Source organism: Aspergillus novofumigatus (genome assembly GCF_002847465.1).
Source record: "Aspergillus novofumigatus IBT 16806 chromosome Unknown P174scaffold_3, whole genome shotgun sequence".
In the NCBI taxonomy this organism is placed as follows: domain Eukaryota; kingdom Fungi; phylum Ascomycota; class Eurotiomycetes; order Eurotiales; family Aspergillaceae; genus Aspergillus; species Aspergillus novofumigatus.
In genome coordinates this window covers 747,065-773,433 of record NW_020194276.1, presented here as the reverse complement: position 1 = coordinate 773,433, position 26,369 = coordinate 747,065, and the positions used below count along the sequence as shown (strand labels likewise).

The 26,369-nt window shown below is 50.3% G+C and overlaps 9 protein-coding genes across 9 annotated transcripts; 5 read left to right on the top strand and 4 right to left on the bottom strand.

Annotated features, from left to right (window-relative positions):
• Window positions 1-1,270: 1,270 nt before the first annotated feature.
• On the top strand, window positions 1,271-2,924 carry P174DRAFT_366740 (RING finger protein; the record flags this gene model as incomplete). Its single annotated transcript, XM_024822128.1, has 3 exons — window positions 1,271-1,361; window positions 1,422-1,950; window positions 2,009-2,924. 3 exons carry the CDS (start codon window positions 1,271-1,273, stop codon window positions 2,922-2,924), a joined length of 1,536 nt encoding a protein of 511 aa, XP_024683655.1.
• Window positions 2,925-4,549: 1,625 nt separating this feature from the next.
• Window positions 4,550-5,999, top strand: mrsA (putative mitochondrial carrier protein; the record flags this gene model as incomplete). Its single annotated transcript, XM_024824754.1, has 8 exons — window positions 4,550-4,587; window positions 4,752-4,821; window positions 4,885-4,920; window positions 4,998-5,130; window positions 5,195-5,287; window positions 5,344-5,400; window positions 5,456-5,900; window positions 5,954-5,999. The coding sequence occupies 8 exons, from the start codon at window positions 4,550-4,552 to the stop codon at window positions 5,997-5,999; spliced, it is 918 nt and encodes a 305-aa protein (XP_024683654.1).
• Window positions 6,000-6,820: 821 nt separating this feature from the next.
• Window positions 6,821-10,231, top strand: P174DRAFT_403565 (putative AAA family ATPase). The gene is made up of 3 exons (XM_024823991.1): window positions 6,821-7,267; window positions 7,361-9,464; window positions 9,546-10,231. The coding sequence occupies exons 1-3, from the start codon at window positions 7,175-7,177 to the stop codon at window positions 9,764-9,766; spliced, it is 2,418 nt and encodes an 805-aa protein (XP_024683653.1). The 5' UTR covers window positions 6,821-7,174; the 3' UTR covers window positions 9,767-10,231.
• A 490-nt stretch (window positions 10,232-10,721) lies between these two features.
• P174DRAFT_419029 (epsin) lies at window positions 10,722-12,692 on the bottom strand (the record flags this gene model as incomplete). The annotated part of the gene is made up of 5 exons (XM_024824753.1): window positions 10,722-10,889; window positions 10,943-12,042; window positions 12,119-12,339; window positions 12,396-12,465; window positions 12,620-12,692. 5 exons carry the CDS (start codon window positions 12,690-12,692, stop codon window positions 10,722-10,724), a joined length of 1,632 nt encoding a protein of 543 aa, XP_024683652.1.
• A 1,806-nt stretch (window positions 12,693-14,498) lies between these two features.
• On the bottom strand, window positions 14,499-16,180 carry trpE (anthranilate synthase TRP2; the record flags this gene model as incomplete). The annotated part of the gene is made up of 3 exons (XM_024822152.1): window positions 14,499-15,808; window positions 15,878-15,951; window positions 16,023-16,180. 3 exons carry the CDS (start codon window positions 16,178-16,180, stop codon window positions 14,499-14,501), a joined length of 1,542 nt encoding a protein of 513 aa, XP_024683651.1.
• Window positions 16,181-17,133: 953 nt separating this feature from the next.
• Window positions 17,134-18,199, top strand: P174DRAFT_386263 (uncharacterized protein; the record flags this gene model as incomplete). The annotated part of the gene is made up of 2 exons (XM_024823292.1): window positions 17,134-17,660; window positions 17,729-18,199. 2 exons carry the CDS (start codon window positions 17,134-17,136, stop codon window positions 18,069-18,071), a joined length of 870 nt encoding a protein of 289 aa, XP_024683650.1. The 3' UTR covers window positions 18,072-18,199.
• Window positions 18,200-18,420: 221 nt separating this feature from the next.
• P174DRAFT_124690 (WD40 repeat domain-containing protein) lies at window positions 18,421-20,245 on the bottom strand. The gene is made up of 2 exons (XM_024821076.1): window positions 18,631-20,245; window positions 18,421-18,574 (listed from the first exon to the last, which is right to left on the bottom strand). Exons 1-2 carry the CDS (start codon window positions 19,981-19,983, stop codon window positions 18,548-18,550), a joined length of 1,380 nt encoding a protein of 459 aa, XP_024683649.1. The 5' UTR covers window positions 19,984-20,245; the 3' UTR covers window positions 18,421-18,547.
• A 2,479-nt stretch (window positions 20,246-22,724) lies between these two features.
• On the top strand, window positions 22,725-24,752 carry P174DRAFT_439731 (rhomboid family protein). Its single transcript, XM_024826880.1, has 2 exons — window positions 22,725-23,598; window positions 23,668-24,752. The coding sequence occupies exons 1-2, from the start codon at window positions 23,207-23,209 to the stop codon at window positions 24,389-24,391; spliced, it is 1,116 nt and encodes a 371-aa protein (XP_024683648.1). The 5' UTR covers window positions 22,725-23,206; the 3' UTR covers window positions 24,392-24,752.
• Window positions 24,663-25,927, bottom strand: P174DRAFT_439729 (mitochondrial 54S ribosomal protein mL61). The gene is made up of 3 exons (XM_024826879.1): window positions 25,744-25,927; window positions 25,686-25,689; window positions 24,663-25,518 (listed from the first exon to the last, which is right to left on the bottom strand). The coding sequence occupies exons 1-3, from the start codon at window positions 25,778-25,780 to the stop codon at window positions 24,942-24,944; spliced, it is 618 nt and encodes a 205-aa protein (XP_024683647.1). The 5' UTR covers window positions 25,781-25,927; the 3' UTR covers window positions 24,663-24,941.
• Between the last annotated feature and the right edge of the window lie 442 nt (window positions 25,928-26,369).

Sequence of the window (26,369 nt, the reverse complement as noted above, 5' to 3'; positions counted from 1 at the left end):
TTGCCTGGCTGCCTAAGACTAGTAGCCTGAAAATTGCTCCAAGGTGTCTATTTAAGTGCAGCATTAATTAGCCTTAGTCGAAGTACCTACAAGATACATTCCTCTTTGGATCGATAATCTCTAACAGTCACTCTCTTCTTGCCGTGACTCATAATTTCTATCTCACTGGTTCTAACCAGTACTTGAAGCTGTCTGTACCGAGCCTTTCACGGATGCACTGACATCATTGCTTCTCCCATTCTCCCCGTGGACCCAGTCAGCTGGGCATCAATACCCAAGAAAGCGCTGCAAGATAGATACTCCGAGAATACCCAAAGAGCCCCAGAAGATCCAATGACAGCGAGAGGGAAACCTCGAAGGATATCAACCGCTAGGTTAGTTAATTGTTGAGCCCATTGAGGCGTACTTTGATTTATTGCTCCCCACAGTGGGTGGCCTTTCCGCGATTGCCAGCGGAGTCATCCGAACAAGATTTCCTTCCTTATGACTGGGAGGCTTTGCTGATCTGTCGGATCGTACACCAGCTCTCAGCCTCTAAGCCATCCCCAAGAATCCCACTTGTTTCCAACCCCTTTAACTCACTCATACTGCTCCACATACGTCTGCAGGCTTCCCCTTGACACTATCAGTCAATAGAAACAATTAGTGATTGATGTCTTGGGTAACAGTGCACGCTTGCTTCTAAACGTTTAGACGCCCCACTCCTGTGACGTCCAGCGATCATACGTGATAACTAATCACAATCACCCCTCGCTCACTCCCTTGACGCTGAACTCGATAAGCGACGCAACGACCCCGTTTGGTGCTAGTGCTGCATAGTTCCGTTTACCCTTCCCATCGCTGTTGACACCATCTTCAGTTCCCTGGACTGAAAATAGTTGTCCACTTTTTGTTGGTAAGCTGCGACTTGTGTTGTCCCGGAAAAGAAGAAGGCCTCGAGGTACAACATCGAGGCCTACTTTTTTTCTAGTCAGCACATATCGACTTGCCACAGGCATAGATCTTCACCACGCCTCCTCTAACGAGGAAAAGGAAGGCGGCCGAGGCGGCGATTACAGACCAGGAACCATCCATAACCGCCACCGAGGTTTCCGTCGCTGATTCGCGAACCGCCACCGGGAAAACCTCGTCAAACAAGAGGTCTACTCGCGGAAAGGACAAGCTCGCGGACCAAGATCTTGACACGGATTCGGTATCGGTGGCGTCTGCGAGCGTCACTGTTCAAAACAAGCAAAAGGGAATCGATCTCGTCACGCCGGCGTCCACCAGCATGGATTCAGACGATGATTTTATGACGGATGCGTCCAGCGCCGATGACTTCTTGGATACACAGGGAAGTGATGATGAGAGTCTGGGAGAAGGTATGTTACAGCGATCTTCCGTTTAGTACTTTGCTGACGCGGTCTTTCCTCGGTTTCTAGAGTTCGGCGACGAGTTCGACGGCGGATTTTCTCAAGATAAGGATCTACTAGGGAACACAAAGAAGCCATATGAAGTCGACTTCAGAGTTCTGAGCCCAGAGGATATTGATCGGGAGCAGAGTCAGCAGGTCAACGAGGTCTCGCAGATTTTGGGCCTGCCACCGGAGTCGTCCGCGATTCTATTACGGTTTGGGAGATGGAACCGGGAGAAGCTCATAGAGTCTTACATGGATCATCCGGAGCAGACACTCGAGGAAGCTGGGCTTGGGACGAATTTTGATGGGACACCGAACACAGTGGTTGTACCAGGGTTCATGTGTGACATTTGCTGTGAGGATGGCGACGATTTGGAGACATATGCTATGCGCTGCGGACATCGCTTCTGCGTTGACTGCTACCGACATTATCTCGCGCAGAAAATCCGCGAGGAGGGAGAAGCTGCGAGGATAGAATGTCCCGGGGATGGCTGCCGTATGATTGTGGATTCGAAGTCCCTGAGTCTTCTCGTCACCGATGATCTCAAGGAGAGGTAAGTCTTCTACACAGGACTTGTTGTGTTGGAATCCTTATTGACGCGGGCCTTGCAGATATCAAACGCTGTTGATGCGGACTTACGTTGATGACAAGGAGAATCTCAAGTGGTGCCCGGCACCAAACTGTGAGTACGCGGTCGACTGTCCCGTCAAGCAGCGCGACCTCAATCGGATCGTGCCTACGGTGCAATGTGCCTGTAAGCATTTCTTTTGCTTTGGCTGCACGCTGAACGATCATTTACCGTCGCCGTGCACGTTGGTCAAGATGTGGCTCAAGAAGTGTGAAGACGACTCAGAGACCGCCAACTGGATCTCGGCCAACACGAAGGAGTGTCCGAAGTGCCATTCGACGATCGAGAAGAACGGGGGTTGCAATCATATGACATGCCGCAAATGCAAGCACGAGTTCTGCTGGATGTGCATGGGCTTGTGGTCTGAACACGGCACCAGCTGGTACAACTGTAATCGCTACGAGGAGAAGTCAGGATCAGAAGCTCGCTCAGCGCAGGCGAAATCTCGGGCATCTCTCGAAAGATACTTGCATTACTACAACAGATACGCTAACCACGAACAATCTGCGAAGCTCGATAAAGATCTCTACCTCAAGACAGAAAAGAAAATGACAAGCCTACAATCTCAGTCCGGTCTCTCATGGATTGAGGTTCAGTTCCTCGATACTGCATCTCAGGCACTTCAGCAGTGCCGACAGACTTTGAAATGGACTTATGCCTTTGCATATTATCTTGCTCGGAACAACCTGACGGAAATCTTCGAGGACAACCAGAAAGATCTGGAGCTTGCGGTGGAGAGCCTTAGTGAGATGTTCGAAAAGCCGGTATCTGAACTGGCCAATCTGAAAGTTGATATCTTGGACAAAACGGCCTATTGCAACAAACGCCGAGTGATCCTTCTTAGCGACACCGCCCAAAAATTGAAGCAAGGTAAGCACTCATTCATTACACAATGTTGATGCACGACATAAAGCTGACAACTATATCTCTTCAGGGGTATGGTCATTCAATGTTGAATGGTAGACTATATAGAGCCGACAGAACACCCAGCTGTTCCAGATGTTGATATTTCAGTCAAAAGCTGGCGAACAGGCCAGATGTGAATGGGATTTTCATGACGTGAATGATGACAGCGCATATGATTTCTATTTCTGACTCATACAAGATCATTACATTTATCTGTTTACACGCGGTGTGACTGTCTTACTGGAGTTAGCGAGGCGGTGACTCACTATTTTATTGTATCAGTTAGCAATGCATTATTTTCACATCTTTTCGTCAGGTCAGTTGGACGATGGGGTAGGGAGGATCTAACTAAGAATTTAGATCTACAGCTGGTGTATGCATTAAGACAAGAGTCATTATAAACTAGGAAGTAGAAGAGTATAGCAATTACAAGCAATGGCATGTAGATTGCATGCTCCTTCTGCTCTTAGAATATCAATGAAACCATTCTACAAGGGCTAATTCTATCTAGTGCTGATATTCCATTAACAAGTGGAATGGTTCTTTGAAGGCTAACTAGGTAACGCTATCATGCTTCCTGATCACTTGACCAGGGGTTCAAAATCTGATTAGGGATCAGATAAGGAGTTGAAGCTAACCAAGGGCTTGGTATTAAAATTTAGTAACATTAAACATTGGTTATTCGGTTTCCTCCGGGACTCGGAGGGTTCCAGTGCTGATACTGATAAGATATCTGCTTCGGGGTGGCGGACAAGAACATGTTTATGAGATGCTGGACAGGCAGAAGTTGACAAGGCTTTCAGGGAAAGAATACGCGGACTGCATGAAAGGCATTCAGCTATTCTGCTGCTGCTGCCATTGACATCGGATCTCTGCCTATCCTACTGGGATAACTAGGATATTCGAGGGTTGTTTTGAGTATACCGAAGAAATCTCCGTCATCGGAACCTCGGTGTAGTCTGGGCTTGCTGGATGATTAAGCAGCGGAGCCACGACCTCATTATTAGCAACTAATCACGATGGTGCGCCCGGCGACAGTAGTATATCGTGCTAGAGCGATGTGTGCTAGATCTAGAGTAAAATGTCATACACTTCATATCACCATCTTCAACTTCTAAGCAAGTCAGTAACGTCTCGTCGCTCGACTGATTTGGTCCGAGTTGTCTTGTGTTCAATCCACCGGTGGAAGTAGTGACTTTAGCTCCGCGGCATTCGACTTTAGCGCAGCAAACGAAAAAGAACAATAATTTCCCCAACCTGGATTTTCCAGAAACATTGTCACCCTCCCGATCGATCAGGCCCTACATACATAAGGTCCTCTCCTTTGCCTCACGCATTGGAATTCATTACTTATTACTCGCGTTGATTGTATTCTCCTTGAGGCCCATATCCGTTTCTCCTATCGTCGTCGCCTCTTTTTGCGCCCAGCTCGTTCCTCTTCGCCGCAGGCTCAATCCAACCGAGAATCGTCGCTCCTGCCAAAGCCCGCTTTCATCGGCATATTGAAAAGAACTTTCCGACAAGCTTGAGGCACCTGTCTTCTTGGCCTCTCCTCTCCTCCTTTCATCCTCTCTCAATCTCGTGCGGCTCCGGCTGCGTCCGGAGCTATTAGAGCTCAATGGCGGTCCCCGAGCAGATCCCAGGGCAAGAATATGAGTATGTTGCTATATTCAGCTCGAATTCCACCACTCCATATTTGCAACGCTGTCGGTGTCGCGAGGAGAAGTCATTCTGAAGTTTACTTCTCGCGAGTCCATTTGCTTACCTCCAATCACACTGCCAGTCTCACCGAGGTAATGCTAACCTCTATAATACGACAGATACGAAGCTCTTCCCTCAAACTATGGCCTCGGCCGCAACATGTTGGCCGGTGCCTTTGCAGGGATAATGGTATGTCGGCGTTGAAAATTGCGACTTTTGCGAATCCCGTGGCGATACTGACCGGAAGGAAAGGAACACGCTGTCATGTACCCGGTAGACTTATTGAAGGTATGTTGGGTTTGACGACAGTATTTCTCCTAGATCACTTTCGGACGCGTAACTAATATCGGGGTGGCTACGGACAGACGCGCATGCAAGTTTTACATCCTACAACCGGAGGTCTCTACACAGGCTTGACCAATGCCGTCTCCACAATTTACCGGATCGAGGGGTGGCGGACGTTATGGAAGGGAGTCTCGAGCGTGATCGTCGGTGCTGGTAAGATGCACTTATCACTGACGTATTCGGGGATGAGGAGAGGCTGACAATCCTGGTTCGGCAGGTCCGGCGCATGCCGTGTACTTTGGTACTTATGAGGTTATCAAGGAAATGGCCGGTGGAAATGTCGACGAGGGCCACCATCCGCTTGCTGCCGGTAAGTGCTCTCAATTATAATTCTGTCGACGCAGGAAAAGTACTGACATTTCCAAGCCGCTAGTGGAGCGGCGGCCACCATTGCCAGCGATGCGTTGATGAATCCATTCGATGGTAAGTCGTCTTCGATGGTCTGGCCCATATGACTCCTTTTGACGCCCGGAAATAGTCATCAAGCAACGAATGCAAGTACATGGGTCTGTACATAAGAGCCTTTTACAATGCGCCACGTCCGTTTACCGCACTGAGGGTCTGCATGCATTTTACGTCTCATACCCCACTACACTCTGCATGACGGTGCCCTTCACGGCTACTCAATTCGTGGCTTACGAGTCGATCTCGAAAGTGATGAACCCGTCCCAGGAATATGACCCCTTCACCCACTGCATCGCTGGTGGTCTCGCTGGTGCCTTCGCTGCAGGTCTTACTACTCCTTTGGATGTTGTGAAGACGCTTCTTCAGACACGTGGGTTGGCACAGAATGAGGAGATTCGATCGGCAAAGGGCCTTTTCAATGCGGCGGCCATCATCAAGCGCCAGTTTGGATGGAGAGGCTTCCTACGCGGCGCTCGTCCCCGCATTATCTCCACGATGCCCAGCACCGCCATTTGCTGGTACGTTGTTATCCGCGCATGAATAAAGCTTCAGAACTGACATTGGCATACAGGACATCGTACGAGATGGCCAAGGCCTACTTCAAACGCCAGGAGTGAGATATTCGAGCTCCTACCCGTAACGGCCCTTGTCACATAGATGCAACTATACCTACCATTTCTCCGACTTGAATCGATTCCATCGGCAAGCGTGAAAGGTTAATAGGGTTTCAGACTGAAAAAATGAAAAATTTCAAAAGCTATATTTCAATGCATATTGCATAAGAGAAGGGGCACAGGAAGAACAGGGAGAGAGCAAACCCACGGGTTGAGACTACTCTGTCCTAGCCGGTCACGGACTGCTTTGCGATGTGATTTCTACATTTCCTCCATATTCCTCCATCTCCTGACATGTCTTTTCGTCTTCCTCCGACTCTGGTTACCCACCTCATCTGCCGCTTTGCTTTGCGCAACCCCTGCCGAGGCGGTTATGGATTTCAGGCACCCCCGACGTTTGGACCACCTCGTGGACGATACATTTCTCCGATTCATGTTTATCCGTTCTGATAATGTGTGCATAAGTTCTCTTTGGGACGGGTGTTGTGGGATTGATATAGAAGGGCTTCTTTCTTCATTGGGAACATACTTGAGGCGGCTCCTCTCATGAGATTTCCAAGACGAAAATGTGAGCTCCTAATTTAGAGTTCTCTACTGCTTGACCGATGTATTCTATATTGTGCTGTCGTTGGGCTTGCAGGAAAGCTTTCCTTGCGATTATGGTTGGGGATCTTCACTTGATCCCAGTACCTGGTTGGATATGTACTCAATAGCCGGAACGATTGGCCCAAGCTCGAAAACTACTTACTGGAAACTCGAAAGAAGAAGACTGAGAAACTAGGTAGTAGATATCCGTCCAGTAACTAAGGCATTATTACTACCATGACAGTTGTAGTATCACCGTGGGGTAGTGTCTCCTCGATCCGGCGGACCAACGACGTCACGCGAGGAGTGTTCTGATGGAAACGAGACGAAAAATCAAATCAGCAATCCCATCAACTTCCAGCAACCTTCCTGTTCGACTGTTCCTCCCCAGACTCACTGGCGATCGATTCCATCTTCCCGTTCCATCTGTCCATCCAATTCTTCATCCCTCCTCTACCACGCCACCCGTACCGCCTCTGGACATCCCGACATCGCCCCTCGGTTCCCGACAACCCTACAATTTCGCCTCCGCACTCCAATTGTGGTCGATCGCATGGCTGGTGCGGGCGGGTCCTGCATTTCCGCCGGCGTGAATGATGCGCTCCAAGCCTGCTGCGTCTTCGCTGCAGAAGACGTACGATGAGTGCTATCTCTCGTGCTCCACGGCTGTATACTTTGAGGGGCAGGTCTGTCGCCTCCCTCCCTTCCTATCTCGATATTCGCTCGGTGTCAGTTGATATTTTCTTTTGTCTGAGTACTAATCTGCTCTGATGTTCTAGAACAATGAAGATGAAGCTTTGAGAGCATGGCGCTCTGCTCTAGACACAATCTCTTATCACAACGCCTACCGACTGTCGTCGACTTATACACCCAAGAACGAAACGGAAAAAGCACTCCAAGATTCGATCCGCCAGCTAGAACTCCAGTGCCGAGAGCGAGTCGATCTCTTGGAAGCTCTTCGTGAAAGCAGAAAAGAAGCACAGGAGAAGGACAGTCCCACCACGAGCGGTGTCAGCCACCGATTCTTCAAAGGCAAATCGGCCTCAAAGTCACCTACTTCGAACACAGCCGGTTGGATCGGAGACGGGACGGTACCTCCGGTGGATTATACGGACTTATCTCGACCGCCGCCGATCCCAGGACGTCCAGCACCGGTGACGCAGGCGAGCTCAGAATCGGTTATCCAAGACAGCAGCGTTGCGTCTGCGACTAGCTTACCAGCATTACGAATCCCATCGCATTCGTCCGGCAAAAACCAGTCTCGCAACTCGAGCCCCGAGAAACGGAAGACGATGCCTACCACTCTGCGCAAGTCGGACGGGCACAAGAAGCACGGCAAGAACAAGGAGACTCTCCGGCGGAAGGATTTGCGGCCGGCTGCGTCTCAGGCTGCGGGTTTAGCCTGGGGAAACATCTACCGGCTCCCCTCAGCATCTGGGAATCTAGCAAGTGACGCCGCAATAACGTCCTCGCGGCAAAGCATCTCCAGTGACTCTGGGTTCCGGAAAGATTCCGGTCAGTTCAGGTCCCACTCCGGGGATGAGCTTGTATCGAAGAAAAAGGTGGCAGACGACTCAGATGGCCGGGAGCCTCGACCTGTCCGGTCTTCGCGACGGGCAAACAGTAACACAACCACGGTGCCAACGCTAACATCATCTCATCACTCCCCGGCTGGTGAGGTCCGGCAGCCGTCAGGCAGTCGGAGCAGGACGCTCGCCCAGCCATCGTCGGAGCCTGTTGACAACCCTCAGAGTAGTGATAGGCCCTCCGTGAGACCCAAACCTGTTGCACTCAGAGCATCACCTCAGTGTCCACAATCGAGCAATATTGGCCCAACCTCATCCCCTGTCAGAAAAACGAGACCCGAGACCACAACGAGCATTTCGGACAACCCGCAAAGCAAGGCCACATCGAGATCTCGGATCAACTCCGCGTCGACAGGAAAGCCTGTCTCCCGAACCCAACCTGAGGATTTGAGTCCTTCCATGAGGCAACTGGAGATATCAGACAGTTCTACTCGACGCAAACCACAACCTGCGCATACAGTTACGCCGCCTTCAAGCGATCAAGAATCAACGGGCCCGAAGTCGATAGACGCGGACGAGGAAGAGGAAGAAGACGGAGACGAGGACAGTTCCATTACAGATGTCATGAACAAGCTGCCCAAGGGCATTGACCCTAATGCGGCCCGGCAGATCCTCAATGATATCGTCGTTCGAGGTGACGAGGTGCACTGGGATGATATCGCCGGACTGGACGCCGCCAAGAAAGCGCTCAAAGAAGCCGTTGTCTACCCGTTCCTTCGCCCGGATCTCTTCTCTGGGCTTCGTGAACCCGCTCGAGGGATGCTCTTGTTCGGCCCACCGGGGACAGGTAAGACGATGCTCGCTCGAGCTGTAGCCACGGAGTCGCAGTCGACCTTCTTCTCTGTGTCCGCGTCAACATTAACATCCAAATGGCACGGCGAGAGCGAGAAGCTGGTTCGAGCGCTGTTTGGGCTCGCGAAAGCATTGGCTCCATCCATCATCTTCGTTGACGAGATCGACTCGCTCCTTTCGTCGCGCTCCTCCGGAACAGAACATGAAGCCTCGCGGCGATCGAAGACGGAGTTCCTGATCCAGTGGTCGGACCTACAACGAGCGGCAGCCGGTCGTGAACCATCAACGAAGAAAGGCCGGGGAGACCCCAGTCGGGTGCTCGTCCTGGCAGCGACCAACATGCCTTGGGATATAGACGAAGCGGCTCGTCGACGATTCGTCCGCAGACAGTACATTCCCCTGCCCGAGCACCATGTCCGCGACCAACAGCTCCGCAAGCTCCTGAGCCATCAGGTGCACGAACTGGATGACGAGGACATCGAAGTCCTCGTCCATGTCACAGAGGGTAATTACATCATCATCATCATCATCCACCAGCCCATTTCCTTATCTACCAAATACTCACAAGATCAACCAAAAATCACAGGCTTCTCCGGCTCCGACATCACCGCCCTCGCCAAAGACGCCGCTATGGGTCCCCTCCGCAACCTCGGCGAGGCCCTCCTCCACACCCCCATGGACCAAATCCGTCCCATCCGCTTCCAAGACTTCGAAGCCAGTCTCAAATCCATCAGACCCAGCGTCAGCCGCGACGGACTTCGCGAATACGAGGAGTGGGCCAGGAAATTTGGCGAACGGGGCGGCTGATTTTCTCCGTTCTGCACTTCACACATCATCTTGTTCTCTGTTGCACGTCGTGTAGGCAGATTCGAAGCAATCGGCCGGTTGCACGTCACCTTCATGTTGAAGTCTCATCGTACATGTTCCTCGGTACTTGGTGTTTTCGCACAGCTTGTTTCGGCGCGATCTTACTCGGGTGGTCTACATGTCATGTTATGGTTGGTTGTTCGGGTGGTTTTCGGTTTGAAGGGGTTCCTGGTGTATAGGTACATACATAGTATTGGTGGCACCGGAGGAGCAGGCGCTTTTTTGAAACGACTTTATAGTATCCCTGGCGTCCTTGGTTGAATTTGGTGATCTCGATGTTATGTTAAGAGGCATGGATAAGGTAGGATCGGAGTCTCAGTGCTCGTCGTTACATTGGACTTTGCAGGTGCAGCTTTCTATGCTCAACCATCGATATCTAGCGGTACTCTGTGACCTTGACGCCACAAGGTACTAACTTACTTATACTTACTAAAGGTAGATAAAAAACGATCTTCCACCTAGGTTCAAAGCAAATCTCGAGCAAGTCATCTCAGTGGAGATATCATCTCATTGACAATACGAAGTAATAGGTATGTAAGCCGTAGTAGGTACGGCGATAAAGACAAGTACATCACAAAGGGAAATGGTAGGAGAGAGACGGACAATAGAGAACAGGGTGGGCCAGGTCGAGTAATCACGGAGTTGGCAAAGAGAATAAGTCGTGGATCTCGTCAAGCGACGAGCAAGATGGGACCAAGAGGGAAAGAGAAAGGGCATTCTTGTATATTCACAATGCCATCAAACATTCAACAACCCGGCCGAAGAAAAGAAGATCACTAAGCACGAAGGATGCTAAATATGAAGGGAGAAAAACAACCATGGTATCCCAATCAACGAACATTTCCACAAACCCCGAGTTGATGGAAAAAATAGACAGTTATCAACTGTGCGCACTTTACAAGTCGATCAGGCTGCCACCGGCCTGAGACTGCTGCTGGTACGGCCGCTGAGTCGCCCAAGGGTTGTTCGAAGATTGAGCAAAGCCTGTCGACTGTGGGACAAATTGCTGCTGGTTATAGAAAGGGTTGTTGCCTGTGTGAGTGGCCCGCAGACGATCCAACCCCTGACCGGCAGAGTTGACGAAGGTGCCTGGAGCAGTATGCTGGGCCGGGATACGAAGATCGCCGACGTTGCCGAAAGTGTCCTGCCCTCGCCGGTGGCTAGAAGGGCATTGAGACGGGCGTGGTGAGGATTGTTCGTTTGTGGCGGTGTGCTCTTGGGAGGTGCCGGGGTCTGGAAATTGGCGATAGGGTTAGGAGAGGAAGTAAACTGATTGGTCGCTCTTTCTTCCGCGAGCGTGTTAAGAGATGGAGGTCCCGTCGACGTATGGGGCCGAGTCTGGAATTGAGTGCGGGCGGCAAACGGATTGTTGGATCCGGTAGGCACGGGTTGCAAGGCATTCGCTGTCTGGCCACCGCTCTGGGCCCATGGGTTGTTGCTACCTGCCGGCGAAACATTCTCCTGCGCTTGCTGTTGCTGCTGATACTGCTGGTACTGTTGCTGCTGCTGCTGCTGCTGCTGGGAGAATATGTCGGTGCCATACGGATTGTTCGTAAAAGCCGTTTGTTGAGGCTGGAGTGCCGCCTGTGGCTGCAAGAAGTTGTTCTGAAGCTGGCCGTATGGGTTCTGATCGAATGCAGTTGGCTGATTTTGGAATCCGTTGGCGTATCCGTTGGGCATTCCAGTGACCTGGTTTTGGAATCCGGTTGGCTGTGCGTATTGGTTGTTCAAGTAACCGGTAGACAGAGGCTGTTGGGCGTTAATGGGGTTGCCAAACCAGTCGACAGCGCCTTGCTGCTGGTATCCCTGGTTATACCCGGTGGGCTGGGGTTGGGCAACGGGAGTATCGTCAAAAAGCGATTGGGCATTGCTCTCTTCCAGCTCCCGCTTCCGCAGTTCCTCTTCTTCCTTGCTCAACTTGATCGCCTTGGCCAGATCCTCATCTTCTCCCATCATGGATTGCTTTTCCCGTCGTCTCCGCTCTTCCTCGGCTTCTGCCTTGCTCGCCTCGATAGCCAGGCGATACTCTACGTCTTCGTCATCGGCCGGTCGGCGACGCTCCCGTCGGTCAGATCGGCGCGAAGGCTCGGGCCCATGGCTCTGGTACTCGTCCAGTCCATTCACCCGTGATTTCCAGAGCTTACGGTCGGATCGTTCACTGCGCAAACGGTCCTCGTCGAGAATGAGAGTGGTAAGTTCCTTGGCCGCAACACGAACTGTATGAGACAGGAGATACCGATCGTTAGCAAAGGGCTACCCGGTCGCGCAGACACTCATCGCAGTAACACCTACCGTTCTGGCCAACATCCCTCCCGTCCTCATCCACGTATTGGAACTCGCGCAGCGTCTTGATAATGTAGACATTCTTTCGGGCCCACGTAACAACCAGCTCGGATCCTTCATGAAGGCAATAATCCAATACTTTCAACGACTTGAGAACATGGCGCCAATTTTTGCCCTTGTCGTTCAGTCGCTTATCGAGCATGTCCATAATCTCGTAGAAATCTGTCGGACTAGTCGTATCCGTCAGCCTGGATCCGGGTTATGCCGAAAGAAAACGGAATCATACCTGCTGAAGGTCATGGCAGCAATTTCTGCCATTTCGGTGCCCGTCGGGCCCCAAGGGTCATTGCTCGTCGCTGAATCAGGTCAGTACGAGTAGCATAAATGAAAAAGCACAGACATGTCATGAAGGAAGGAGCGATAGCAGCCTCATGGCCACCCCTCCAGACCCGATCGAGGAGAAGATGCGAAGAGAGGAAAAGCAAGAAAAAGGAGTTAATCAAGACATACCATTTCGAACTTTGACTTGTACTGAAGAGTAACCCTTCGTTACGTTCTTCACGCTGCGGACAACCTTTGACATCTTGAATGGTGACTATGTATGAGGGTGAATTTGGTTCTAGATATTCAACACGAGCGCGGTCCCGATTCTTGCGGGGAAACGAGGCGCCGGGGTCGCGAATTGTTCGCCTTTGCGTGGGTCGGGGGATGGAAACTATTTGGTGTCGTATGATGGAAATCAAGACGATATTGGAGTGTCTTGGAGTGAGACCAGGTAGTTGTTCTTGGATAGCTCGTAGAGATAGATGGCGTGGTCGTCGTCTTCTCCTTAGTCCTTATCGCACGGCCCAAGCAGGACAGGCGGTGGTGTATGTAAGCCGCGTGCGGGATTCCAGTCAATGAATGCGCCGCAATTATTCTGGCGAGGCGGAGTGTCGGCGCTGGAAATGACGGCAAAGGGTCAAGGAAGCAGGAAGCGATCGGGTGGTAGAGGAAGTATGTCTGGTGGATATATTATTTGACCTCCAGCGCCTCCGGATGAAGCAGAAAGATGAATGTGGAGGAAGAGGGAAGAGGAGAGAGAGGGGAGCCAGGCGGGTCAGCAAGTTTGGGCCTTTGGGTTTGATTCCGGCAAGATTCTGATGACGAATTGGGCGGCGGGTGGCAGTGGCAGTGGCCGCTGTAGGACGTCTCTCTCTGCACGGCAGGCTAGAGAAACTGTGCTTCGAGAATGGTGTCAAGGATAAGAATTGGCTGCTTGTGCTTTTTTGAATTCTGAACTGTGTCAATGGAATAATCGTTCTTGGGTCAATGAAAGGGCTGGCTGATTACCTCGTGAGCCTTCGGGTTCAATCCATACAAGTACAATCAATTGCACACCACCAACAACAATAGGACAGCCAGAAAGGAGGCAATTGATTGATTGAGGAACTTAACCCTTGCAGCAAAGTTGAAAGGAAAGGTGAAGGATCCAAGAAGCAAAGACTACTGTATAGACGAGGTCAAGCACTGCCCATATATCAGTGAAGGCAGCAGCACGGAAAGTGCGGAGTAAGACCGGGCAAGTGGCCGGACAGATTAATTAATATAATTGCTAGTTTGATAGAGAGGTAACATTGACCTTGATTTATCTCTATATCTAATTGATTCTCTCATCTCTCTCTCTTGGTTGCTATTATTGGTGCATCCTGTATGGTCATATACGAGCAGTAGTGGTTAGTCAATATTATCCTCTCGCTACATATATCCAAAATTCACCAGACCACAACTTTCTATCCTGTGCTCAGTCCAATTGTATTATCACCATTCATCATTCCAGCAAAGATACCCAAAATCCTCTGTTACCCAGCCACACCGCAGACCCCGAAGACAAAGACATATCGCTCCCAGCTCGGAGACTGCTATACTTCTCGTGGCAAACCGGCCGCGTACGCCTTGGACTTGGCATCAAACATTAGTCAATGAAGAACCACGAGCCATAGCTGATGCAGAGTTTCTACCTTGGTCCAAAGGATCCTAAATGGAACAGTCCTGTTTTCCTATGTCTACTTTGTGGCGGTGCTTCTCATCGTCTATGATTGTGAAAAGAAAGTGAAGACACGCAAGGACCTCCATCTACGTCATCGTAGGCCGAGTCGGCTAAGTTCCTGGGTTCTGGAACACTTCCTGAAACGTATGATGCTGGAAACCTTGGCATATATCCATGGTAGATCTGTTTACATATCTAGGACGATCTTGAGCAGGAAGTGAAGACATACCAGAGGTTGAAGAAAAAAAAATTAAGTCGGAGTATACGTTACATGCTTGAAATCGTGATGAATTGTATCTATCAATTTATCATATCCGTCTAGTCATCTCGCTTTCGAATAACCTTAAGACATCTCTCTCCCTACGACTGCTCCATGCTCAAATATTTGTCCTCGGCACCCTTGATGCACTGGATGTTGGCACCCAGCTTATTCAGCGTCTCGACGTACTCGTCATACGGATCCGAGTCAAAGACAATGCCACCGCCGGCTTGCAAATAGGCAACTCCATCCTTGACAAGCATCGTCCGGAGCGCGATGCATGTGTCCATTGCACCAGGCACCAGATTCATCCCGTCAGCACTCGAGCTATCGAATCCGAAGTAGCCCACCGCGCCCGCGTAGACTCCCCGTTTCTCGCCCTCAAGCTCAGCGATCAACTGCATCGCTCGGACCTTGGGGGCACCGGACACAGTTCCCGCAGGGAAGATGGAGCGGAACGCATCGAAGCGCGTCTTGTCCGGCCGTAGAATTCCCGACACTTGCGACACAAGATGCTGAACATGCGAGAATTTCTCCACCACCATCAGCCGGTCGACCTGAGTTGTCGTAGGATCACAGACCCTGTTGACATCGTTGCGCGCCAAATCAACCAGCATGACGTGCTCGGCGCGGTCCTTCAGACTGCCCCTCAACTCGGCGGCCAGAGCATCGTCCTCTTCGGGAGACTTGCCGCGCTTTACCGTTCCCGCAATGGGGTGGGTGATGATCCTGCCTTTCTCCTCCTTTGCGAGGAGCTCCGGACTCGCTCCGACAAGCTGGAATTCTTCGCAGTCGATATAGAAAAGATAAGGGGATGGATTCACGGTGCGCAAATGACGGAAGAGGTTGAAAGGATGCAAGGAAGTGGGACGTGACAGGCGCTGCGAGGGCACGGTCTGGAAGATGTCTCCCTTGGAGATGTGTTCCTTCAGTCTGGTCACATGCCGTTCGTATCCTTCCCTACCAATGTTGGATGTGTATTCTTGGTTCGGAATAATCGGGCCCTGAGGCGGAAGGGGGCATTCTGGCCTCAGTAACAAGTCGATGGTCTGCTGGAGCGCCTCTTGGCCTTTACGGTATTCCGCTTCAAGTTCCGAATCGGTGCTCGAAATGGGGATGTATGTGACGACCTTGATGACCTGGAAGAAATGGTCGAAGGCGACAATGGTCTTGAACATCATAAAAAGCGACTCGGGAATCCCCAGCACGTCCTTGACTGGCCGAGCCGTCTTGGGCTCAAAGTATCGAACACAGTCATACCCCACATATCCGATGGCTCCTCCGGTGAGCGGTGGGAGTATCAACCCGGGGACTGTCGCAACACGAAACTGCGAGAGCTCTTTTTCAAGGATGGGGAGAGGATCGCACTCGGGGCCATGACCTGGCCCAGTCTTGAGAACTTTGTATGGTTCTGTGAAGGAAGACACAGTCAGCAAAACAGCCCGGACTCTTAGAGTGACTCGGGGAAATAACCCCGTACCTGCGCCAACGAAACTATATCTTCCAATTGTCTCCGTAGTAGCAGCACTCTCATAGAGAAATGATAATTTCGATCTACTCATCGATCGCACCACCTAGTCAGCGTTGTCCGTTACACCAAAAGGCCCAGACAATCCACGACTCACTTTTCAGCAATCTTCAGGTAAGCCAATGTGGGCGTCAACAGATCGGCTGGTATACTAGCAGTCAACGGCAGCAGATTTGGACGGTATTTTGCTGTTCTCGAGTTGTTGATCACATCTCTGGCTGTCTCAAGGGACGGCACAATGGTAGTCTGACTCATCGGACAGTCGTCAGCAATTGGCACCGACCGGGATCGCAAATAAGCAGAATAGAAAACAAAGTTCAAGAAAACTCGTCTGAACAGTATATACTCACAGAGGGCGCCATCCTCTCGGTGATAATTCTGATGGCTTTGCGTGCTGGAGGGAAAAGGTTCTCTGCGGGGATTTGGAAGTGCCGGCGATGGGGAAAATAATGCGCACGGAGTTAATCACGGTTCCGCCGATAGTGATGGTGGTGGTTATGAAGGTGGATGAGTATGATGAGTAGCACGAAGTATTGCCAGCAACAGCACTTTTCGACAGCTGACACAGATTGTCAGAGGGTCAGAGAGGTAAGAAAAGAGGAATTGAGACCTTTGAAAAGAGTAAATAGGCCTATCCTTGCTTAAATACGACTTGTCAGCAGCCTCGAGAACTGGTCAATAGACCCAATTAGTGATTGGTGGACCAGAGTGGTCTAGCGTTGATGTACCGCTCTGATAGTACCTAGAATTATGGAACCATGTGCTTTTGCATGGTAATAGACTAATAGATAGTAGGTAAAGGTACCTTAGGCAACTGGGGACTACTGACGATTCAGATACTGACCGTCTATTTTCTTACTGCACTTCACATGATCCGCCATATTTCTTATTCCTTCCCCTTACTGCGAACTCCTTTTGTCTCTGATGATGCTCAAACTACGACTGAATTTATCCAAGTTCGATTTTTGTCAACACTAGTCGAGTCTCTCTGCCTTCGCACCGCATAGCAACTCAAGTGTCGGAAGCACCTTTCTGTCAAGGTCAGCGGGCTTGATTCACGGCTCCGATCAGGTTTAAATGTCCATGTATTCCCCTTGCGTTTCGTACGAGAGATCTAGCAATTGGATTGGACAAACGGCAAATACGTATTCCCCTATGTACGTCTAGACAACAAAGTACATGCATACAAACAGCGAATCATAAATGCCATGGAGACATCACACCCGATTCCCGATACCCACGAGTGTGATAAGTATTTGACAGTGAATCACACCCTTAGTCCCAAGCTTGCGGAAGAGTTCCCTGCGGACGGAATGACGCCCGTTTCCGACCGACTGGCAAGATTGGCTTTCTTATCGGAAAATGCGCGCTTGTCAGAAGAGCAAAATATTATTCTGAGCAGCTGCCTTGACAGCATTGAATCTATTTTCGATCCACGCCCAGGACTGACCCAAGAAATTGCCCAATGCCGTCCGAAAAGTGTCTGCACGGAATGCGCGAAAGTCATTACTCCTGATGTTCCAAGCACTCGTCATGATATTACCGACGTTGGAATTTCCAGCACCAAAAAGGCATCTATCAGGGCGCTGACAAGCGTCCTCTGTGAAATCACCGAACTCAGTGAAGAGTTCAAGAAACGCAGAAAAGAGTCGCTGCAAATTTATGGTCTTTGTAACCGGGAAATTCGAAGAATGACACGGAGCATATCTGTACTGGAACACGACGTGCATGAATTGTGAGCGGTATCTTGACCGAAACTTTTTTGTCGTACGCCCCAAATTGACCAATCTGATTCCTTTGCAGGCGGAAGGAACTCTGGGAAGAGACGGCGGAGCGTGAAGGGCTTCAAGGTACAGTTAATGGGTTGGTCGGCTGGGTTGAAGCTTGGCAGGAACAGCATGCCCAGGTAACCGCGTCCAGGTCGCATAAAACTGGGCGAAGGCAATGGACACGACGTAAGATGGAAAAATGCAACGAGGAAACCATCGGGGCACTTCTTGAGGGTATACGCGCTTGGACGCGCGGATGGAGAGATGTCGAAGAAGCATATCGCATACGAGAAAGAGAACGCAGGCTGAGAATGGAAGGTAGACAAAGACAGCAGCTCGAAGACATCCAAGAGCACAGCACCTCTGGAACTCTCTGAGATCGGAGTTCGCGAAGATAAATTTACCTGTGTTGAAAGAGGAAAAGAATAAGCCGCGCCCAGTGTGCCAATCACCTTAATATTGCCACATAATCCGAAGGAAAACGCTGAGCCACCATGCACCATATAGTTCATGCTATCAGGGTATAAGTGTAAAAGTAGATGATTCACGAAGGGTGAAGTAGATACTCGTAAATTGTCGCCAGCGGTCAAGCTTGACATGATGGTAGCCAGACGCGGTTATGCAGCGAACTGCGTAGTTGTAGACTTTCAGAAGGGTCGTAAACAAAGCGGGCGTACCCAGTGGGAGACCACCTATCCTCACTGATTGCCGGATGTGGTAGCAAGCCCATCAATCTGCAGTCGTCACTATTGGACACAGGATATGCTATCATGAGCTGTATGTTCGGGTTGAAAAAGTCTTGCGGTGCGTCGAGCCACGGAGTCTCTTCGCCCGTTGACAAACGACGGTCAATTCAACGTTGTAGATTGATTACTGCCAACTGTTTTGACATCTTCAGTATATGGTTAAGCAATTGACCAGAGATAAGAGACATACCTGTTTTGCGAAACCGAATGCAAGCTTCTTACCATCGGTATCCCATGAAAGGGAGCGATCTGGTAGCGACTCCACGGCTCCGTTTTGTCCGTTGGCCGCATGATCTGCTTCTCCTTCTGACTTTGCTTTATCGGAGCCGGGTACGACCCAAGTAGCCATCGCGGTACCTCCTCTCTCTGCATTCCAGATAAACAATCTGTCGCGGCTGGCAGCAGCAACGGCGTAACCGTCAGGTGAGAAACAGGCGGCCAGAGCCGGCATTGACTGACCGAGGACCAGGCGATGAAGACAGATAAACCGTTTTGCTTCTAGGTCAAGTTGCCAGATTTTGACTGTATCGTCGGTGGATGCGGAGGCAAGAACGACAGAATGGCCAAGCTGGGTCTTTTCAGATGACTCGGGACGAGGACGCATCTCAATGGACGTGATATCTCCTTGGTGCGCGTCGTCGAGATACATATCATGCGTTGGCACCCAAAATGCAGCAGTATCAGAGGATGCAGCCACTGCCACAGGGGAGGAGCCGGCGTTGGCACAGCGAACGAAGGACCAAACTCTGTCTGATTCGCCCCATGAGAAAGTCTTGGCGATACGAATGCTGGAGTCCACATCGCACTGGTAAACTACACCGTGACCGCTGGCATAGGCCTGTTTGTGTCCGAGCCAGCTAAGGTCATAGATCGAACCATCCACCACTTGAGGAGAAGGAAACTCATCTGGTCGCAATGAGTCATCCCAGATTGCCAGCTCGGAAATCTTGCTATCCGATGCTACTACAATCAAATGGGAGCTATTGTCGGCCCAGTGAAGTCCAGTGATCATGCGTGGTACTTCTGGAAGGAGGTCAACAGCGTTTCCAGCCACATCGTACATGGTAATGGAGCCTCTCATGTCGTTGTAGGTGGCTACAGCAAACTTGTGGCCCTTGGGATGCCACGCAACGGCCGAGACGCAATTGCCATCCCCTTTGCTTTCGACCAACTTCTCCTGCACCGGACCGGAGGAGGTAGATTGTAACCTCCACAAACTGCAGAACGTATCTCCAGCTGCAAGGACAGTGGTGGGATCATTGGGCCGCCACAAGGTGCGCGTCACGTGATCATCTCCAGCCACATTCAGGATGGTGGTGTTCGGGCTGAGGTCAGCAGCCTTGGCGGGACTGATCTGGACACCCACGCTGTGGCCCGTTGTCAGTGTGAAGGTTGGCGCCACGGCTGCTTCCTGCTCCTGCAGGTCTGGTCGTACATCCATGTTCACGTCACCGTCGCCATCCACGTTCGTTTCGGCAGGCGATGGCGACGCGGCAACTGTCAGTTTTCTTTCTGTTTCCACGCCATTAGTGTCTACGTCCATAGGGACTCCATCACCGTTGACTTCTCCGCGATCGCTTTTCCGAGCTTTTTTGACAGTAGTGGGCGGTAGTTGGGGCCACCAGCCTCGGCCGTCGGGTGGCCATTACTCACGCCGCCTTCTCGCGCGGCTTTGCTTGTAGACGAGTCAGACGCTTGGTCGGTGCCGGTACCCGCCTCTTCTGGACCAGCTTGGCCTTTTTGCGTTTCTAGCTCTAGCGACACCGGTCCGAAGAAGTATTTTGAAGGTGTGAATGGTGTTGGATTCCCATCCTGTAAGCAAAGATTAGAGATCTTCAACAATGGATCTTTGAGGAAGATCAAAAAAAAAAAAATTTTAGAAAGGGGCGGGATGTTTTTCAACAGCAGAAACATGCCTTGTCAATGGACTGCTCGAGTTCGTAATATTGAAGTCCCTTTTGAACCAGAGATACCAGTGCGTGCGTTCGAATGTAGGGAGCAAACGGCAAGCTCTGCGGATCATGGTTCCATGCGCGCTGCAGCGTCACTGCAGCTTCACCATGGCCTGTATACGAAGTTAGATCAAGATTTTTGAATATGGATTCTCCTTTTGCGAGATATCTGATTTAATGGCGAGAGAGCGAAGTCTAAAAGCTGTGAACACCAACCTGATTCTTGAAGATACCTAGTGCGTGTTAGTGTCCTGGCAATGTGAGAAATCCACCATCATGGTAGGATTGTGTGGCCGTAGAGAATGGGAATCAAAGGTCGGCAAGGGTGATCAGCACATACCTCCATATTAAGTAATTAACGTGATGTGATGTGAGGTCGGGATGTTCCATTGTTACATGCGAAGCAACTAGATGCAGAATCCGCTCGCATGCCAGGATTTGAGAATATCCAGAATAAAAGGTCCTCAGCTGGAGAAGAAGAAGATCAAAAGATGGCGCGTTACAATGGGCTTGCGAGATTCAAGATCCGAAGGATTGACTGGGTGGGCCAGTAAAACAAAAAGAAGGTTCCTTAGGTTCGTTAGGTTCCTTTCGCCGATTTTCCTACCCTGCGAACTTAAGGTGGGAGACGCGGAGTCCTTTTTGGGGTTCAAGAGGGGAGGCTCGATTGGGACAGATGCAGCCAAGACTGTGACAAGGGAGTAATAATGATGAGGAAGAAGACGAAGGAAAATAAGAATGAGTTTCAGGAACAACGCCAATAGAAGTGATGAGGAAGGGGCTCGTGAATGAAGATGTAAGGAACCAATAATAAGTAATAGGGACCAGATGTTCCTCCTCAAACCTGTACCTTGACAAGCTAATGCGAGTGTTGGCAAAGAGCAGAGATGTAGGTAAGTGAAACTAGTCCTGTGCTTGCGTAACTTGTAAGAAAGATTATTTCTTCCGTTGCAGAACAGTAGGAAGTAGTAAGGTAATGATTAATGAAAATAATAATGAATAATAGCGGAAGTCATGAGACGGAACAGAATTGAGAGCAATGTGTGGCTCAAGGATTGCAGGCCCGCTAGTAGTGAACTGCAGAGGTTGGGACTGCACACTGTGGAGGAACTGCTGTCAAGAAAGAAGTTGGATCCAGATTCCTGATTGTTGCTGTAAGACAAAGATTGCAAACTGCAAATGGGTAAACGTCTTTGTGAAGAAGAAAGAAGAGGCAAAGGAAGATTGGGTAGGTATTTTTGCCTACCTAGGCGGCTCTAAGTCTGGGGACTTGCTGCTTAAAGTTTCAGCTTCCAGCCAGACTCCAGTGGTAAGGTCACTGGGTTAGGCTAACCGCGTCCAGTTAAACCACAAGCTGTTCAATATTCGAAGTCAAAAGTCAAGAATCCAAAAGACATGGAGACATGATGGGCTTGTCTCTCGTTGTGGCGTTTAGCCCACAATTCCACCATCTGGCTTAGGCTAGGATTAGTCTAGCGCGTAGCGTGCAGTCAGAAAACCCACCGGCCCCTTGGGACTTTACGCTTTTGGGTATTTATCTAGCTAAGGTAACTATGTAAACTTCTGACGGCCAAATGATCGTCTAGGGCGTCTTTTTTTAATTTTGTTTTTCTGGTTTTCTGGTTTGTTGGTTTGTCCATTGGGGTCTAGGGTCAGCGCTTCCAGCCTAAACCTTTTCTTCATCTAGATACGGCTATCTTTGTAATTCCGCTGCCCGCAATGTATCCCCTCGATGTTGCTGCTTGTGGTGGATATTATGTAGATATATACTACGGAGTATTACAAGTCATATATATATAAGGTACTGAGAATGAGCCATTTCCTGCGGAGTGCCCTTCCAGATTTGCTCATTTCGGTGCTCCTGTTGAAGCTCTGGAAAAACTTCCGCTGGACCTCCACTTGATCAGACTGCTCAACAGATTGTAAAGTGCAGCCAGCCCTCTAAGTCAGTCCTGACACAGCCAAGGTGCTTGACATGCTTACAGTTTCCCAGGGCACAAAGGAAAAGCATCACGTCAATAGTACTCATCCTGAGGAAAGGCGGCTAGCTGCGAACGGTAATCGATGGGCTGGTCCATTCGACAACAAGTAGACCACAATGAGTTGTCGTTCCTATTATATCTCTACGCGTAATCGCCAAAGATGTCTGTCATGTACCGACCGGCAAACGTGGGTGGTGCAGGTGGACAGCATCCGTCTTGCTCTGTCGCTCTACTAAGTTCTAAGATGTATAGCTCTCTATTTATACCAATTACTTTTAGATTAACCCTTCTATATCTAAGGATTTGCATATTTGTTATACTAAAATAGTCGGAGTTGATGGAAGTCTCGACAAAGACTGAGCAGTTAAGGCTATCAGCAGTCCCTTCAAGCTACTGTATTCGAGACACCTTTGCTACATGCAACTTGACATAAAGCCGAATACTTGCGTCGGTTTGTATCCTCATTGTGCGGGTACGACGATTATGACCACCTTGCAGACCAGGTGCATCTATTTCCTATCCGCTCTTCGTCATAGATCATTGTTCTGGATTTCATAATTATTGTTATTAAAACCAGCTGTCGGCCAATCCTCAGAGATAGGAGTCAGATTTACTCAAGCTAAATCCACTCACCCAATCATTAAACGCGATCCAAAGGTCCAAAAGGCGCTCAATCTCCCTGTCCGATGTGCACTTGTCCGATCGACCGCCTTTCTCATAAAGTCCTGCCCTACGGTACGACATCTCCTACATTACTAGATTCCTTGGGCTCTCGTCAACAGCCTGCGGTCTGCGCTCTAAATGAGCAGCCGTGAGTGCTCTCCTCGTCAAGATGCCGTACCGAATTAACATTCCTCCTGCGACCCGTACTTGTCTCGTCAGCCTCGTCACTCTCTCCTTGCTGTACAACATCGCCCGATGGCGACAAATTGACACTACGGGGAAAACACCCACAGCGACACCTATTGTCCCCTATTTGACCCTTGTGCCATGGCAATTCTTCTTTTACCCATGGACCCTACTTACGGCCACATTCGTGGAGCAGAATATCTTTACGGTAGTCCTTAACGCCGCTACTCTGTTCTATGGTGGGAAATACCTGGAGCGCGCTTGGGGTTCCAGAGAGTTCGCGAAATTTATCGTCATTATCGCAGTCATTCCCAACGTGGTGGTAGCCCTGGTATACCTACTATGCGCCGCCATAGGGGCAAGCTCAGTGAGCGGGTATGAGATCTTCTCCCAGCACGACTGCAGAACCTCTTCGCGCTCTATCTGCTGACTCTCATCTCTAAGCCTAACGCAAATATGTGGCGGCATATCGATCCAGTCGTCCTTCCTCGTCGCCTTCAAACAACTCGTTCCCGAGCATACGGTCACGATATTCAAAGGCCTGGTCAAGATGCGCGTGAAACATTTTCCCGCCCTGTTCCTGTTGCTCAATACCATTAGCGGGTTGGTTTTCGGAACGCAAGTCGCAGCGCTCCTCGCGTGGCTGGGGCTGTTGGCCAGCTGGTCCTACCTGCGATTCTACAAGAGGCAGCCTGACCTCACGGGCACGTCGACAGACGGACAAGGAATCAAGGGTGATGCAAGCGAGACTTTCGCATTCGCTTGCCTCTTTCCGGACGTTATGCAACCGCCAATTGCATTTGTTTCTGATCAGATCTATACGCTCCTCGTGGCGCTCAAAATTTGCACGCCATTCTCGGAGGAAGACATCGCATCCGGGAACCAGCAAGTCCTCGCGAGAGGTGAGGCCGGTCTACCCAGCCTGCTCAGCAACCAAAGAGGCGGAGGAATGCGTGGTATAGGCAAACGTGAAGAGGCTGAACGAAGACGGGCGCTGGCACTCAAAGCGTTGGACCAGAGACTCCAAGCCGCCGCCGCAGGAAGAGCTCAATCCCAGTCGTCTACATTGAGTCAGCCCGGACCCAGCCACGCTCACCCCGCGACACCGACTGTCTCGACGGGACAGAGTATGCTGGGGGAAACGAGCTACACGCCTGATCATGCGTGAACCCTACATTCGTGGTTTTTCATGACCACTCTGGAGATACCAATCTCCAATGAGATATTGATAACCCAAATTGGGGACAGATGAGCTTTTATTTCTCTCAACCGTCTACACTGTCACAAACGCTGGCTTCTGCAATTTCCCCTATGTAGTGGAACCGGATTTTCACGGGAGGGACTAAAACGCTTTCTTCGAAGCTGCCGAGACTTCCCGTACTCTGTTCTTGTTTATGTTGTCACTTGCTGTGATGAAATCTGCTATGATGTATATGGCGTGAAGTTGATATGCAACTGAGGTAACTTACGAGCCAGAGTCGTGAGAACTCTCATATCCGCAAATTCAAATATTCCCAAGCATTCCCAAGACAATTTTGTAAAAAGAGTGTTCCCAAAACTACAGGATCAGAAAGAAAAGAAAGGCTATGTTACAATTGATCATGCCGATGTCGTTTTCCCACAGTCAGGACCCATCTCAAAAACCAGAGCTATGTACCCGGAGACCTCAGAATGCGAAGAAGACATTCTCCAAAAATAAACCCCCAAAGAACGATATCTTACGACTGCCTCAGTCTCTCCACCTCGCCTCTCGCCTCCTGTAACATCCGCTCTTGGTCCTTCTTCGCCTGCCGGATAGCAGTCACACGCGCGCGGTCCTTATCCGACTGCTGACGCATCTGCTCCAGCTTCTTCAGTTCGGTCTCCTCCTCGGGAGTCGCCGGCAGCTCCTCCGCCCCCGTCATCATCTTAACCTTCTTCCAGATCTCCTTGTAATCGAGGTTCTTGAGGTCAACGACGGCCGTCTTCTCTGTCTCTGATGGCGCAGGGGCGTACTTGTCTTCAACCTTGGAGGCGTTCAGCGCCGCTGCTTTGCTGGCTTGCTCGGCGAAGTATATCGTTAACGCGGCGGGTCCTTCCTGCTCATCGGTTTGCTTGACGGTCATCCGGACCCCGGGGTTGTAGTACTTGAGGCGAGGCAGGCAATTGCGCCAGAAATGTCGTGCGCCTTGGTGGCCGCCGTAGATCTTGCGGGCGTATGTGAGGTGCAGTCGGGTGATGGCTGGGAATTCTGCGGTTGCTTTTGAGGCAGCTGGGAGGATTGCAGCACCTGTTCCGACGCGGACGTTGAGGATCTGTACGACCGGATCGAGTTAGCGAATAGTATATTCGATTCACTGAAGGTGGGTTTATTATATTGAAGGGAACGCGGCTAAGGCTAGAATTGAAACCAGCTCGCGATACGAAGAAAACCGGAATGGGCATTTTTAGGGGAATGTAGCGAATCATACCCTCTAGAGATTCTAGGTCAGCAAAATGTTCAATGAGCAGACACAGTGAGGTGGCCGGGGCAACGTACAGTCTTCAACTTCCGCATCCGCTTGAACAGGTTCACCATTTTGAGAGTCGTGAGAGCGCACAAGGACCAGGTCCTTGTGTCAGGTGGGATGAAATGGAGAAATCGACAAGATAAATGATAAAACAACAATCAACACTCAACTACTACTCCGTACCAGCGGGGACTGAAGGGAGTTCTGGCTCGAAGGCTTAACTTGAATTTCTGGAAACACGGCGGAAAGAAAACGCTCCAATATATACTCACGTGACTTTTATAGATAGCCTACGGTGTTTTACTCCATGCTGTCTTGTTAAGAATGAGTAGTCAATGTCAAGAAACTCGCACGTAGTAGAAGCTTCCCACTTATAGATCTCGATTGACACATACCAATTCATGCTTGCTCCTTGGTATCCTCGAGGTGTCTCTGCTTTGGACTCGGCCTCGTTCACAGGGAAGTTTTTCCAGTGACTCAACGCAGAAATCCTAGGCTTTTCCAAGCATTTCCGTAAATTGTATTGCGATATTTTGGCTGGGCTGCACAGGAACATTCATTTGAATCATACCACTATGTCGCTGTTACCTGTACAGCCAGCATCAATTTGAGCTGGTGTTCTGACCTTCAGACTCCACCAAAAGCAGACAGATGGCA